Source organism: Hylaeus anthracinus, unplaced genomic scaffold (genome assembly GCF_026225885.1).
Source record: "Hylaeus anthracinus isolate JK02 unplaced genomic scaffold, UHH_iyHylAnth1.0_haploid 11989, whole genome shotgun sequence".
NCBI lineage: Eukaryota > Metazoa > Arthropoda > Insecta > Hymenoptera > Colletidae > Hylaeus > Hylaeus anthracinus.
The window spans coordinates 12,493,731-12,511,201 of record NW_026534337.1 but is presented as its reverse complement, the minus strand read 5'-3'; the positions used below and the strand labels follow the sequence as shown (position 1 = coordinate 12,511,201).

General features: G+C 41.2%; 1 protein-coding gene across 4 annotated transcripts in view; it reads right to left on the bottom strand.

The window, feature by feature from the left end:
* The window catches only part of LOC128888213 (neuronal acetylcholine receptor subunit alpha-7), a 257,970-nt gene that overhangs the window by 50,293 nt on the left and 190,206 nt on the right, over positions 1-17,471 (bottom strand). For 2 of the 4 annotated variants that reach the window (XM_054144917.1, XM_054144915.1), the window contains one exon: positions 2,256-2,342. The exons of the other annotated variants lie outside the window; for them this stretch is intronic. In XM_054144917.1, coding sequence (XP_054000892.1) covers positions 2,256-2,342 — 87 coding nt within the window. The remainder of the gene's footprint in view (positions 1-2,255; positions 2,343-17,471) is intronic. 4 annotated transcript variants of the gene reach the window in all.

Here is a 17,471-nt window from a genome sequence, read left to right as displayed (position 1 = left end):
TCCATCAATTAGGTGCAAGATTATATTGAACGAATTTCAACGCGACTCGTATATTTCTAATGAAGCTCTATATGTATTCCATTCCTGTGGCATGAATTCTAGTCACAAGATCGTTAGAGTAGAAAGCACGTCTGTTACAACGCCAAAGAGGTTCGATCTCGAGACGAGAGAAGAGTAAATACGTTTAACGTCACTTTGCCGTACATGTCCCCAAGCTGAGTACGATAATTAAGTGAACCTATCCCGCGACATGGCACTTTATACACCTTTCGAACTTCTCTGACACGCCGTGGTCCGACATTGTCAATTAACGAGCACTTTGCAATCGCGAAGACGACTTTACGTTGCATCGATTTTTTAGCCCAGCATTCGCGATATTTCAGGCGCAGCCTTTAATTTGAGCCAAAAACGTAAAATAATTAAAATTATAAATTTTAAAGAAAGAATGGAAAATTCTTTACAGGATTATCATGTATAATTATATATTTGTTGGATTTTTTCTACAACGCATCATTAATTTGAATATTGAAATTTGAAATATTGAAATATTATTCTCCACATTAATATCAATATTTGAGGAAAAGACTCACAGCACGTATCCACATCTCTTAGTTGAAATTATTCTAGACTTCACTGCGTACTTCGCGTAGAAAAAAAATGGCGTGGCCGTCCGAGGGTTAAGGTTTTACGAACCTTTCAATCCGCCCTCTCCCCCGAGACAAGATTACTCTCGTTTCGCTTGCTCCTTTCCTCTCTCGAGCCCACCCGCGCCACTGTCGCGTCTCGATTCCTCTTCGATTAATTTCTCGAACGATCCGCGCTTCGATACCGCGGCTGGCATGCACGACGAAGAATATGCCGACTTCCTTGGCACCGAGGCATCGACAGGAACGCGTCGACGCGAAAATCGGACCGGGTCGAGGGAAACAGAACACGCCATTGGAACAAAAAACAGCCTCGACGACGAACCCATGACTACAGGGAACGACTGAAGCATTTTAATTTACTTCCATCACCGACGACAGAGCAAAAAGTGTGAGTACGCGAACCGAGACCGAGGACTTGTCGAATTTTCGACGTATATTTGAATTTCGTTAAATATTAATCGCACATTAATGAACCACGATGCCAAATCTGAATTTCATCAAATAGTTTTACTTGGAAAAAGCAATTTTTCGAAGATACTTCGCTTTATTATCCAATAAACCAGAATCCTGTCTTGAGTCTGTCAGGTTTCGCTTTTCTTATTGTTGTTTAACGCACGCACTTGCACGTGGGAGGAAGGAAAACATCCGAATGCGCCCGAGTTAGTGGATTTTGGGTACGTCGAGGTGACAGCGACCTGTCGCGTTTCAGAAGCGAACTTATTCAATTAAATCCCGGTAAGTTGGCGCCGAAGTTTCCAAACTGTGGGGCAGGGCCGGGTCGTTTCGAGCTGGAGAAAGGAAATTTCTTCCGTCGTCGTTCCTTTGTTTCTGCCTTTACGACAGTAACAACGCGTGAATTCGAGCATTGTCGCGAAAAACTTTCTCGGCGAAGAGAATTCGGCATTGTAGTCCAACATGCTGGCCGCGATTAGATTTGCGTGAGACGATTGTGTGCCAGGAGACCAATATCACGAGTAACGTTTCCCCACTTGCAGGTTCCACTGCGCAGTGATTGTACAAAACAATTTCTCAATCAAAAGAAGTGGTGAGACATATCGTGAAGCTTTTCATCCTTTTACTTTCATTCATTTTTAAGTTTTATTTGTGATGTTTCTTCGATTAAACTTGGATAAGTATTTATTGCTCCCTGATGACAGTCCTTCTAAGGCTACTTTTCTACAGACAGTAATGAGTGCACCGTTCCAAAATTACCTTACGCTCGCAACTTTTCATATTTGCCTTTGCATATCCTCTTGCCAAGAAAGTAAATACAAAAACCAACAAAATATTTCCACCCTTCAGAAACACATCATCCATTCCAAAAAAGTACTAAAACTGTAAATCTTCAATGCCACACATCCAAGCGAAGATCAAAGATAAAACGTTCACTCCGAAATAAAAGGCGAGCCAATAAAAAAAAAAAAAAAAGAGAGGTTTGCGTTACATCGTAAAGAAACGTGACCGATCAGAGACGGCGATCGTTCACGAGTAAGAAGGGAACGAGGCAGGAAAAATCAAAGCGGGCAAAAAGCACCCTTCGGAACCCCTCCCAAGCGGTAAAGTAACTCACACTGGCACACAAGTTTTATTTGCAGAAACTCAATGTACCTAACAGGGGTATAGCGTCGGAGACCTGGGGCAGGGTCTCGGCGACGAGGTTCAGGAACACCGTCAGCGATAACAAGATGGTCACTCCTGAAACAGTCGTAGCCCAGCGTGCTCAATGATCCGTAAACGTATTCGCATTTGAAGCAAGTAAGCCGACGATCGTGCTCGCCCATTGGCACGAGCGTCGGGTCCCTTTGCTCTCTTCGCGTTGTCCAGACGACTGACAATCCGGGGATCAAGACGCAAGGTGAATCCCCGGTTTTAAAACAGCCGTCCGATAAAAGTGAAGAATGGGAATCGAAGCGAGCGGGTCTACTTCGGGATCGAGTGGCCGATCCTCGTTCGGATGCGATTCATCTTTAAACTGCTACCCGAGAATTACTTTGACACCGTGAATAGTAAGAGCTCAACGATGCTCGGAATATCATCGATCCTGATCCATAAGAATATGGAGTCGAAACGGGAATTATTATTCGCGTGGATGCGATAGGAGGTGCGTTGACACTTTATCTTTGTTATAATTAATACATATATTAACATAGGCAGACATTGACTCGTGCATACAACATATATCAAATTACGTGTCACAAGACATAAACAGCATTCGTTTCCTCGAGTATATTTTAAGATGACCAACGACACAGTTAACAGGTAGACACTGAAAATAAAAAGGCTACGAATGCTCCTGGCAGATAAAGTGTCAAGGGAAACTTCTTCCTCCGTCGAAAATTCAGCTCAAAATGTAACAGCGTCTTCAGAGGGAAGATTAAGATACTCGACGGACGCGAATTGGGCTCTGCGATAGATTTGTTCACCAGCTCGGGGATGATCGGAATGTACGCGTAAACGTTTAAAAAATGATAACTGGGATATGACTATCCGAGATGAGTGGAGTCTTGGTGACAGAAGATTGTATTAAAGAATAACCAGTTCGGTTAGCAGGCTGTTTGGATGAGCGCCAAAAGTAATATGAAACGAAATTGGACTTGGAGTGAATTAGGAAGAACTTCGTACCTAGAAAGTGCACGAAAATCAGAACCACCAAATACCTATAAAGTGTACGAAACTAATAATCTAAAAGGGGATCGACTAACTTTTAAACCTTCATAATTGTGTATGCAGACGAAGAAGATACTTTCTGATCAGAGGCAAGACAACAATTGTTATTGTTATTCTTAATAAATTTCTTTCAGAAAAAAAAAAACAAGTATACTCAAAGACTCATCAATTTGATCACCTCACAATCTTTGGCACCTTATCGGTATTAGAAACAGGCATCCATTGCGTAACGCAGCATTGGAGACTTCAAGCCATAGAAATTTTATTACAGGTAAACAGCGAGTGTTCATCGAGTCTCTCGAGGGGAATGAGTTAAATAATAAATAATACGAGTGCAGGGGGGGGGGGGGCGGGGGCGGGGGAGGGGGGCGAGAGAGGGACCCGGTGCAACAGGGCGAATTCGCGAGATTCAGTGTAGCGACATTTTTATCAGGGAAAACGTACTCGTTACGACCGAGCTTTTCTCTGCAATGTCGTTTCTTCCTGAATATTAATGCCAGCAAAAAGGCGCGTCCCCGCTCACCTCGGAAGAATGTCGTGCATGGCAATTCCCCCTCTGCGTCCAATAAGCTTGAATCGCGAGATATTTACGGGGGAAACTTTTTCGTGGCTTCGTTAGCGACGGAGATTGATTTCGCGACGAATGGGACGTGATAAAAATGGATGTACGGAGGCAATCGAGTGGGACTAACGTTACGTTTAATTGTTGTTATACATGCACGAAAGCGAGAGTGGAATGACTATTTATTTACTGGTTTCGAGGAAAAATTAAATGTTCCTTATGTTCTTCTTCCTAAATTGAAATCTATATTATCTATCAGATTCACTACATGTCTAGCAATTCTCTTGAAACATTTTGAAATAAAATACGTAGTTTTCAGGCTAAAATGTGACACCCTGTATGCATATTTCAGGCACAGTATGTTCAACTTTGTTAATGTATAATATTTTATATCTATCAATTCTGAATGTGACAATCACCTCTTCCACGAATATATATTTTTTTTAGTATTTTATCAAACATGTAGCTGTTTTTATTAGTTTGTGAGCCGGATTAAAAAATTCAATAACAAAATAACTCTTTGAAAAACGATTATTTGATTTCGCCTATATGAACGCTGAATAATCGATAACCGTCAGGTTTTACATGATTGTTGATAGAATATCGAAGCACCGTAACAAAATTTGTTTCTGCAGATTTTTTACATAAAAATTCAAATAATAAAATATATTTTTCTTTTTTATTATTGGTCGCTATTATTACTAGACACAATTGGGGTATTAATGTTCGTAAAATTAAGGATCATTGATTTTATTTTATTATTTGCGACTTTGATGTATAGTTATATTGAAATGTTTTTAATGGATAAGTTTAAGTATTATATCTATTTTCAATCGAAATAAATAAATCGCACTCAAGGAAGCACTTTACATTCAATGTAAAAGAGCGGGTTTCTGGGTGCTGTAGAATTAATGGCGCATTTAATCGGGAGCGGATTGGGGCGGTCCGTGAAACACCAGAAAAATCGTCGGTTTCCCCAACGCGACAATGCACTGCATTGTTTTTCGTTCAACAGAAGCTTCCTATTTTCACTCGAACTTCTGTATTTGCATCGACGAATGCGTTAATATCTGACTTCGAGCACCAGCACTTTTCATAGACGCGAAACACTTTATTCGAATAATGAATGACAAATAAATCCACCGTATAATATGATACCCCATTTTGTGGAAATATGAAACACTAAATCAACAATTCACTGAAACTTTACGTATGCACATCGAGAGGAAAATAAAGATATTTCTATCCATTTATTTCAAAAATCTTTCATCCCTTATTCGAAATTTTTATCTAGATAAAAAGATGCCCGTTTTCGGGGTCGACGCGATACAATTTCCAGATAGATTGCATTTGCAATGTCGATGGTCTGTCGTTCGAAACGAAATTTCGAGACGCTGAGCTCTGACAGGTGAAAGCCCAAAAAAAAAAGATCGAGGAAGAAAATAGATAAAAAAGGGAGGAAAATGGGTGAAAGATGGTGGAAAATTTATAGGCTGAAACTGAGAGGCGGTAAAATACTAGAAAAAGAGAAGCTAAAAGAGAAAGAGAGAGAGACAAAAAGTAAGTGATAAGAGAAGCTAAACGAAGAGCAGAGAGAAGGAGACAGAAAATAGGTCGGCAAGAAAAATTGCGAAGAGTAGTCGAAGATAAAGTTAAATGTGAGAAGAAAGGACTTGTGAGAAAGAAAAAAAACGACACAAATTCAAGGGTTGAAACATTGCTAGATTTTCAAATAATAGACTGGATCATTCCATATTTGTTTTCATTGAATTCAAACGCAATTGAACACAGTGTCCAGTTTTACGATTGACATCGACGCGGCAAGCTCATCCTTTGGAAAAATCATTCCCCTGTTACACGAGATTCGACCGGTGGACACAGCATCCGACTATTCGCGAACAGCAAACCGTCGTTGGGGATAACAGATTTCGCCTCGTCACCGTATTCATAGCCAGATATTTTTGTACGGATTAACGAACTAGCCAAAAACTGTACCCGAACACCGGCGACGATGTAGGCGTTCGTTATCGTGAAAACCGTGCGATTCAAACTTCACCCCTGGGATGTATCGTACTGGAACTCGCGAGACGCGTCGACTCCTTTGCCAACGATACGGGATTTGCAATTTAATCGTGGCTATTGCCAGAGAAAATCACTTGTTCGACTGATGCGGTACGGTAAAATCATGTGAACTTTTCATACTTCACAGATTAACTCTTTGACCATGATCTCAACCAAAATATCAAAGTACCCATAAATGCTTGCTGAAAAAACGATCAATCGTTTCTCGTAACGAAAATTTTCCAGCTTCGAATTCAATGCAAATTGGTGCTAATGATAAACGATACTTGCAATGCTTGCAATGCTCGTAAAAATATCCAATAAACGTTCACTTTGAAAACGATGTGGCTTTTGTTGTTTGCAATGTTTCTTAACACAATTTTTCCCGAAATTCGATTGGAAAACAACCGACTGATTATACGTTTTCACGAAATTAAAGGACTCGAATGTGATAAATAATTACATTGCTGTCCCTGGGTTCTCTCATCAACTTCTACAGGGTGTCACATTTTTTCCTACTTTGCGAATGTTTGCAACGTGATCAAAAGTTAATGTAAACAAATCTAAGAAAAGTCTTTCGAAACGTAGAATTTATCAACTTTTTAGACTCCGTCGCCGAGGTACGTCCGTTTTTCTGGCCCCGTCCTTCGCTCCAATAAAACAGAATATCCGCAATGATATCATTCCGCGTTTCATACACACCATGGGCATGTTCTAAAACCCACCATGCTTACAACGGACGAAATTAATCACCGTTCTTAGGGAGCACTGAAACTTCAGCTATCAAAAGAGACGTTTAATCTCATTAATAATTCTTTTTTTGGCTGTACCAGGAACACGGAACTTTTCAACCGTAAAAGCGGCTACTTTTCCAACATTAACCCACCAAGATCGTTAGAGCTCGGAGTGCTATGAATTTCCTATGGAGGCCACGAACCGCATTGGCGTAGAAAAAAAGATATAAATTGCGGTCAGCTGGACATCGAATTTCATCGAGGTTTCGAAGTAATTCCTACCCTGGTAAAAAAAAAAAGAAGAAAGAATAAAAAGAGAGAAAGGAGCGAGTCCTGATATACGGACTTCAGAAGAAGAGGATTTGAGATAGATAAGTACAGGTATCGTTGAAAGTTTCGCGAGAAAAAATATCCAAGACAAGAACGGAATGCCGGGTATCTGCGAGACGAAGGGAAGTATTTTCATCCTGAGCTCGATAATCCTCTGATACGCGGAAGTATGTTTGGAAACAGTATTTCGGAAAAAAACTCCCTTGGCACGGACCTGGGATCCACGCGAGAAACACCAAAAGTTAGGCGAAAGTTTCGCGGTGTTTATTTCTATTGGTAGAAATTGGAGTACCGAGAAATTTTGTTTTCTTGTGACAATTCGAATTGTTCTTAAAATTATTATTCAACAAGATTAGCTCAAACATTCATTATACCTGTAGAGCATTTTACAGTTTCTATCAGCAATCGAATATAGCATTTAAAGTATCGCAATTGTTTTTCCCCTCTCTCGCCACGTAAATCATACTATAAATTTCTGTCTTAATAAAAATAAAATAAATCAAATAAAAAGGGACGCTCGCCAATAGGATCATTCCGTACGAAAAATAAAGTACTCCGCGAGTTGATCGAGTAAAATCGTGGTTAACCTCATTCCGTGATAAAAAAAAAAATAATTCCTATCAGCGTTCATTCATGGGTAATGTAACGAATCGAACGGTTGCCGTGCATTTCCAAAACCGCAGAGGGACAATACCATTCCCAACGGAAATTATTTCTCGCTGTAATTTAGCCAGTCGACGTTTTGCGTTACAATTCCGCCAATGCTGCGAAGTGAATGCCTGTTAACACCTAAATCGGTGAATATCGAGTAACAGTAAGCGACCATCGCCCTATCGTTCCCCAACAAATTGAAAGCTTCGATTTCTCATACAGCGAACGTCCGAGACTCTTCGTCTCCGTATTTCCTAAGGCGTTCGCAAAGATGACCACGTTTCCGTTAGCAAAGCCACCTCGGTTGAACACGAAACGCAGAGATGCATTCTTCATCTTCGCTCCGCAGCCTTCGAAACCCTATCCTCCTGTGTATCGCCGTACCTCTACAACCTCATTCGTACCAATCTCTGGTACCACTCTGCTAATGCCCATCCCACTCGTTCCCAAACACATACAGCGTGTCCTTAAAACAAACAGCTGAACTTTAGCGATATATTCTACTCATTTTAACGACTGGAAAGTGTCATCTGTACATGGACTCTCAAATGCCACGCTTCCAAGTTACCGATGTTGATATTTAGATTGCGATATTGTGGAATAGCGACAACGTATCGACAAGAATTATAGTCTCTGGCGAGTAGACGCTCGAGTACTGGTTCGACGAGATCGTAATTCGGAAAGAAAGCATTCGTGGACCCATATTTGCGACATTTGTTTATCATTACAATGAGTAGAATATATTTTAAAATTCTGGCCGTTTATTTTAGGAACACCCTGTATATCTATCCCAGGTCACCAAACGTCCAAGTGTCGAGCCTTCTTTTCGTACACGTCTGCATACTACTGGATACTACCCTTCCGTCCGATACACGCAACTCCAAATCCTTTATCCTGCAACACTAATCTTGATGTTTCTACCTAGTTCATTGTCACTGTTAACACCTTTTACCTTTATCATATTTGTACGTATAAATCAAGCATGTCGTCGGGGTTAGGTTTCAATTATAGCTGCATCTTCATCTCTCGCATACTTATCTATATACTCGCTTCAAACGATCCTGTCCACACTATGTCAAGTGTAATGAGACTTCGAGGACTCCTATTGGTTAATTGAGATAGGTGATCCGCGTTCTATCAATTGGGAGTTTGCGTGGTATGGACGGAATCCTTTGAGTCGAGTGTACACCGAGGATGGACGGAATGTTCTTGTTGGTAATGAATTTCGTGTACCGTAACAAAGTTATAATTAAAATTAGTGTTATAATTATATATTAGGTTTCGATAATCTGAAAAATGATTATTCGTTGGACGAAACGCGAGCAAATTGCATTACCGCGCAATCGCGGGCACCCCCTTATTAATTCGATTGCATCTTGGGCCGGAAACCGGCACGAAATGGACAGCAAGACCATTGAAGATAATCCACCGCTCGGAACTTATAGCTTGCATTAGCCGCGCCTTTAATGGCCCATAAAGTATCACGGATAACCGAACGAACTTTCCCCGAGCTGGCGTTTATCATCCCCTTTCCTCCACCCTCTTGTGTCTTTCTTCCTCTCGTCAGCGCCTCGTAAAGGATCCATATTCTTCGTCTGCAATCTGCGAATTCAAATTACGGTGGACGCGACACATGATTCAAAATCGTTTCCTCGAATCCAATCCTCGATTACCCGTGATCTTTGCTGCGTGACGTCGCGCAATTTATCAAATTGTATGGTTCAGCAACTATCGGAATCTTTACTTACGCGCTACAGGCTGGCGTTGTAAAATAAGCTGGGTGGGAAATGGGGTGAAAATGGAAGCAGTTTGGTTGCCTGTGATCTGATTAGTCGTTGCTTGTGCTGTAAATTGAAGTAAACACCCATAATAAAAAGCAGGAGTTTTGTGACACGTGGAAAGTAATTTTCATGTGAAGATCTTCGAAGTGAAGCTTGTAGTGAAATTTGTTAATACGATCTTTCCTGCTGGATTACGTATATTCTATTTGACAATAGAACACCTTCTTCTTTATTATTAGAAGAGCTAACTAACCATGAACTAACCATCCACAATCAAACGTAATCAAAAGTAACCCCAAACCGAGAGTTACCTGCTGAAAATATTCTCCTTGTCCATAGGTTACTTTCCTCCTTCTCAAAAAGACACTTATCTTTTCTTCTAATCACAGCACGATCAAATAAAATGCGAACCTGAATAACGAGTACTGCGACAGAGTCCCGATTCATTTGGAAAATTGTTCGAGTCCCAAATTCGATTTTTAAATGAATTCCTGCCTCTTGTATGTATTTGCCAACGACAAACACCAGCGATAAAATGCTGGCCAGCTTTCATCCTCATTTTCGACCCTAGTCGATGGAACACCCGTATCGTCGTACACCTCGCGAAATTGCGATACAAAATTTCGACGGGAACCTAACACAGCGATAGAGAATCAACGCGGGCCGTTTTCCCAGCTTGACCCAAATTTTTCGCGTGGGTGGTTATAACGGATGAGAAAACGAACGAAGAAGACTCGAAGAATGGTCCTCGCGCGACAAACACGCCACTTTGAATGCGAATGAAGAAGATCCAGACGCGCTCGGAACGGGAGACTAATTAGAGGGGCTTGCGCGTGACGCTTAAACGCGTGACTAATTCCAAGTTCGTCCTGAACTTCTGCTAATCGCGTCTATTACCTAATCAGAAAGTTCGCAACTTGGCGCGCCCAATCGAGCGTGCAGTGTCGGATGTTGTTTGAAACGACGCTCGTTTCGGGGTTAAGTGCTGAATTATTTGCGAAATCTCTTCGCGTAGAACTGTCCAAAACCAGCGTCGCAGTATTTCGTTGCTGAAGAATTTCGACGGTTCGTGGATACGAAATATTTCTTCGACATTCTGCCAACAGAAATTGTAAAAGCTCTGCCTTTTGTCGGTCAGGATAAATCGGTATTGGCTTATCTGACGTGTCAAGAAATTGTATGTTGCTTGTACATTGTCCGAATGATTATTCTGTAGATTATAATAACGGCAATAATGGTACATGATTATTTCAAAGTCAATGTTCATACATTACCGTCACATCAATGAAATAATAAATTCTTCTCCTATTCACCCAGATGCTCTCTGAAAATTGCTCTCTGAAAATTGCTCTCTGACTCTCCCAGAAAATTCAGAAACGAGTCGTCTGCACGATAAATTCATCCAGTGATCTGTCAAGGGCTCTTCGGGGTCAAACGATAGAATGCAAAAAAGTTCGCGTCAAGAGACATCGCGTTGAAATATCGCAACATCGTTTCACCAAGCTCAACCTCCATTTCCTCGTCACTCTCGGCTCCGCTCGGTGCCAAGGCAGGCGGAACCAAAGTTCTCGGTCGGCTTCGATTTCGAGCGACGTGTTTATATGCGTCTCGACGTGTCCGTTTCGAAGAACACCAGATGAAACCCTGGGAGCGACGATGGCGAGACGGCGACGCCCCGAAGACGAGAATCGCGAAAACGGATCACGTTCGCGGGTGTTGAGCGTTGCACATGTCGGTGGAATTGCTTGGACGCAGCATTCGGTGGAAATTGTCGCGTTTGTACATTTACCTAGACACCTATAGCAGCCATTAAAATCGATTCGGTGGGTGTTACGGCGCCGCGAATTGAATCTATCGTGGACATTCTTCGGGAAAAATTCGCTGTAATACCACAGTGTGCTTGAATAGCGGCGAAACTCACGCGCATTTAGAACTAGGGCCTGAAAAACGGAGTTTCGCCTCTGTGAAAGTACTTTGTAATAATCTTGCAGCGAACAAACTTTCCATCACGGTTTTTCGCGACGAGTAAAATTTCTTTCCGTCGCGCTAATGGCCTCAACATTTAACTCTTTCAATCCGGAGAGCCTTTCAAGTCACCCGTCGATTTTCCAAGGACGCGATTTTGTAATTAAGTTCAAACTGCATCGAGGACGTCGACTGCGATCTAATTACAAGCAATTATTCTCGCGTGAAAATGGCGCGAGTGAGGAACGATAGGAATTTGAAATTTTTCAGCCTTTCATCTAGCCCATTGCGTCGCGGGATTTTTCAGCACTTATTTCGATTAGGTTCGGTACAAAAAGGCAGGTTTTAATCGAAACGGGGGAGGGTAAGTTAAAAGAAACGCGACGGGAAATTAATTACAGCTTAAGATTGAAAACTGGGCTTTGTCCGACAGGGAACTACTCCGTCTCATTTAGAGGGATTTGTGTCGCTTTTGTTTTGCAACGGACTTTAATGAATTAGATTCTAGTTTCGTTTAAATGAAACGTGTGGGGCGACGATAAACGTACAGTTTTTGAATTCTTGATGATGAACGCTAAGGAAAATTTCAATGGTATTTAGCATTGAGTATAAATTAAATTAGAATTCTCCTATTGTTTACGGTTATAGATCAATTTATTTTTTTGTATTAAAAGAAACAAAATTGAAAATCAAAGAGTTAAGGAAACATAATATTACCGAAGAGCTGTATGGTAAAGAAGCATGAGAGGGAATGATAATAAATGCATGTACCGGATCGTGCAAAGTTCGTTTTAAATAATAAAATGAACCTGTCAACTGCTAGCTTAGTTAAAACTTCGTCAAAGGTACTATATCAACATCTTTGAAACGATGTTATAAAATTTTGCTTCCCCGTCGTTTTACTACGGCGTCTCGAGAATGTCGATTTAATAGCTTTAAAAAACTTTGATGAAACGTTCCATTTAACAAGTTCCTATTATTTCTAAATAAATTTTAAATTGTACGTAGGTACATTTATTACTGCTTCGTCTCATGTTTCTTCGCTAATTATTTTCACTTTGGTAATGTTAAATTTATTTAATTCATCAACGCTATCAATAGCTAATGTTAGCTAACTAAATTGTATTTTCGACTGTATCAACTATTAATTTGTCGAAGTTCTACTTTTGAATAATTTTGTTCTTTAAATTAATCTTCTTGTTAATTGAAAAAAAAAACCAAGTTGCACCCTGTTTCATATTTAGCTACGGGCTCTAACGAATGTCGCGTTTATGGTTGTTTATACCGCGGGCGTTTCTGATATTTCACAAACTTTTATATCGCTCGATTTCTCTACACCAGCTCGAATCTCTCCGATTCAATATCGTGGGTCTCGAACTGTGATGGAAATTGAAATTTTGCAACGTCGATGGTGCACACACATACGCGCGCTTGCGTACGTGTGCGCAGAGATACACCAGTACTTTCAGGATTGAGTCGAATAAGCGAAAAGATCAGACGGCTTGAGTTCCGTACGATGTTTTTTCGTCGGATTAATGGAAATCCGTGAAATCGGAATAAATGTTCAAATAATGCTGAAAATTCGATCGAACAAGTTCGCCAAAATACGGATTCGAATACGAAATTGTCGTCTTCGTTTATTACTTGAGAGAAGTGTATGATGGCGTATAAGAGCATGCACCATGCATGATTATAAATATAATCACCAGGTACACGAAAGGATACTACATTTCAATTTAAAGATTCAGAAATTCCAGGTGACAGACTTGTTTAAAAAAAAAAAAAAAATAATATTCCTCATTTAATAAATACCAAAGTACCTCCATTTTTGCTGAATTTATGGAAACAATGCGACTTCTTGCCCTTAAAAATTTATTTGAATGCGTAGCCTGGGGATATTGGCATAAATACTGCGTCACATGTTCAGTATCAGGACGTATGCGTTGACGAGACGTCTTCCGAGTCAACCGTTTCGCGCAACGGTGCCAGGCTTTCGCATAAATTTGCATGTCGTGACGATCGAGGCAACGTCCGACTCATTCTAAAAAAGTATCACCGCTATGCGACCGGTTCGTCGATCGTGTATCAGCTTTTTCCACCCGAGCGCTACTTTCTTGCCCGTGTTATGCATTATTCTATCGGGCTCCGAGCGAGACCGCCAAGAAACTGGGTTACTGCCGAATTAATAAATGGACCGCCATAAGAAGTAAATGGAACGCGCTAAATGGAACAGATAAACGATGGAACAAGTAATTACGAATTTTTCATAAGCCGGGGAAAAACAGATTGGGGAGGTTTCAGTCATGAATTTCAGTGGTTTCATTCGTTTTCTTCTTTATTAAACAAATAACAATGAAATATCAATCTTTTTCTAATTTATTATTACGTATGTGTGAAAGGAATCCAATCGTGTCTTCAGTCATAAAATTCTACCAGCTTTCGTTGTATAAATATTAAATTCGATTCAACCCTTTATAAACGACCCCATAGATTGAAACAAACAGTTGAACAGTTTCGTAATAATATTCATTAAACGATCGTTCCAACGGCAAAAGATCCTCTGGAACAATTTTAATGAAAGGTCCTGCAAAACTGAAGACTGCGGAAGATTAAATTCAGAACATCAAAGTAAGCGCGCCGGTACAAAGTCAAAGGGGGCCTCGCCTCTCTTTAACGCGACTCCGATGCAAAAACTAGCGTAGCGTTATGCTGTCAAGAGCTGAATTGATACTGTCACATTCAAGGAAAAGAAAACGAAAAAACAGAGGCCATTTGGTTAGTCGACGTCCTCGATGGAATTTTCAGAACCGACCTTATCCCTCCATTTGCAAACGTACCGGAAAAAGCATGTTTCAAGCTAACGAAATGGATTTTCTGTTCTCCGTTGGAAACTAATAAAGGTATTCTTTTCTAGAAGAAAAAGAGGAAAGAAGGAAAAAAAGAAAAACGCGAACAAGGAATCGATCCCCCTTAGGATTTATTTTTCCCAGCATTTCACCATGCGAGTATTTTGCAGATAGCGAAAGACATCAGCTATCGATGGGATAACATTAATTGCGCGGGACAGCCGCCCATAACGAGGGTCGAGGAATCATCCATCGCTTCGAAGCAGCGCGAAGGACCGCGCGCTGACAAGCATCCTCTCGTTTTCTACCAGCGAATCGACAATTTTGTTTATCGCCCCAACGCGACCGACACCGGTTATCGGAAACGCTGTCTTGATTTATTCCCATTTTACCGTTTCAATACAGTGACGTGGCTGCGGCTTGCTGTTGCGGCCGGGGTCCGACGTCGAATTGGGAAAATAATGGTGTTTGATTGCCGAATAATGGAAATCAAAGGTACTATTGAACGGTGGCTACGCTATACGTGACGTTTTCGCAGCGAAACGACCTTTTCAAGCCACGATGGGAATGATATACAGACACGGTGTCGACAAATTATGGAATCTTCTTGATACGAAGTCTCGAAACTGCGCCAGCTTAAGAGACTCTTTTTAGAAAGAATCAAATTAGAGAAAAAAATTAAATAGCTAAGTCTTCCACAACATCCAAGATATTCAAAACCACCGATACTGCAAGCATTTCCAAGACTTCCAAGATACCCAAGATATTCAAAACTTCCAAGACTTCGTACACACTTTCAGGGTTATCCACGTTACCAAGTCTATTAAGATTCCCCTTTGAAACTTCCAAGACTTTAATACCTTTCACAATTCGTAGGACTTCCACCATGCCCAAACTATGAGAACTTCCAAGACTTCGAAGAATTTAAAGGCTTCGATATCCAAAAAACGAACATCACAAAACATTCCCAATTACACGTCTCCAATAAACGTTCCGCCGTTCCTCGAGCGTTGCACCGCAGAATTTCATCGCTGAGCGCGTCTCCGCGAAACGAGCGACGGTTTCCGCGTCTCATGTTTCCCATTAAATATCAATTAGTCCCCCGTACAATCTTCGCGGGCAATGTAATCATCGAGGCGAAGTATTCAACAGGAGCGGAACTTCCTTCTCTCTCTCTTTCTCTCTCGACGCGGTAGTAACTCGTTCCGCCGGAAGGATGAACCAATAAATCACCCGCGGTTCCTAATTGCCCGCGATTTCGATGCTCATTAACGACTCCCTGGAAAATCCCATTCCTCGGGCAAATGGCGAGCCGGGAGTAACGCGGGTCCAATCGAGGGCTCCCGAAAAAGGAGTTTCTTCTACAGCTCGTTAGAAACTAATTTCACAAACGGTATGCGCGTTGTAAGTGCTTGAAGATGTCCAAGAAACAAATATTAGGTTGTCCCGAAAGTTTTTTTCGCGAGTTGCGCTCAATTACTTTATGTGGTCGTGTTTCTATAAATAGACAATCTAATTTCATAGATATTCATGTTGTAACAGTAATGAAGCAAAATGAATCGTGAAACATAAAACGTAAACTATTGTGCATGTACTTCTTATTAATAAAGCGAAAGAAACTTTTGGGACAACCTAATACTATACATAGTGAATCGTCGAATCAAATTAGCCGTACCAAATCCAATATCAGAAACTGTCATTATCGGCTAAGGTCGGCTAAAAATCTGTAGGTGAGGATTTCTGCGAGTTGGATCGGGCGGAATGAGTGGCTTATTCCCTGGACTCGAAAAGTTTGCGGATCCCGGGCAACTTACGCTCTCTGTACATTACCTCGGATCTCTAGACCTCCGATACAGCCCTCGGACTTCCAGCTTAGAAGCTTGATCCTTCTAGAATCCAACGTTTAAGGCCCGAGTTACGACTCTAGTACCGACACCTTATTTTAACTACCCTAGATATAAAAGAATCCCACTCTGATGTATCGACAGATCCTAAACGCGTCTTCAGTCGCCATTGAGTTACTAATCACCCGAGGAAAGAAACACTTACGGTTTCTGGTCTGCGGAATGTCACTGCTGGCAGTCAGCTGGGAGCAATTTCCAGGAGCCTGGCCACATCGTGGTTACTGGTTTCTTTGGGCGGTTGATGCCCACGCGAAAGAACAGAGCAAACGAGCAGGGGAGAAACGAGCGGTGGTAGGTCTCGCGAAGAGAAAAGATAAACTGGCCACGCGACCAGAGGAAAATAACTCCTGGAGGAAATAAAGAACCACCCGGTTCCAGAGGTTGAACACCTCATAGACGTATTCGTTGCCAGCTAGAGTGGAGACCCTGTTTCAGGATGCTACTCGTAGGGGTTGCACGTGCATCCTACCCCCTCCCCTGCGTGCCTCTTAGAGTTTAATTAAACTTTCTTTGGTAGGGGCTCGACTGGTGCTTCGAAACGGAGCCTGAACTCTGGCTAATGTTCCACTTCTTCTCTTCCCACTGTTCCCCTCCGTTATTTATTTGACTCGCTGCCCTCGCGGTGGGACCGATCGGCAAACGAATGGATCGTCGAGTGACACGGAGATCAATCGATTCGCGAGTCGCTTTTTATTGTTTCGCTCGTCCGTAGTTTGCTCGGAGATCGCTGAAGACAGGTCAGTTTATCTTTTTCAGCGAGTTCAGTCGTTTATTAGTTCGACCAGAGGTCAGGATAGGGACTAGAATTTTTTGAATTAAGTACTGGTTAAGGTGCGACGAGTGTAAGCAAATATTGGAATAGTAGTTGCGAATTTTGCGAAATGGAATTTTCTTTAGGAATTAATTCCAAAGTTCATGGGAATGCAAAAGTTATTTTTTAATACAGTGTTTGTGTGTATTTTAAAAACTGAGAGTATTTCTTTTCAGATTCATACATATGTGTTTTAAGAGTATTTTTTAAGTTTTGGAGTCATTTGAGCTTTGGTAATAGAAATATCAAAAATTTCCTTGAAAATTGTTATTTTATAAACTGTTTTCGGAGAGAAATATGAAATAGCGGCATGGGACATCACAGACAACGTTACACGAATGTTTCTGTGTAAGATTCGAAATATTTAATAGAATATTTCTGAGTTATCGTCGCAATGCGTCCACCGTCCGCCTCTGTGCGACTTGCAGGCACGTTCCTGCATTTCAGACAATATTCTTGAAACGGAGGCACTATTTCCAAAATATTCAAGAAATATACACTTTTATCGTTTT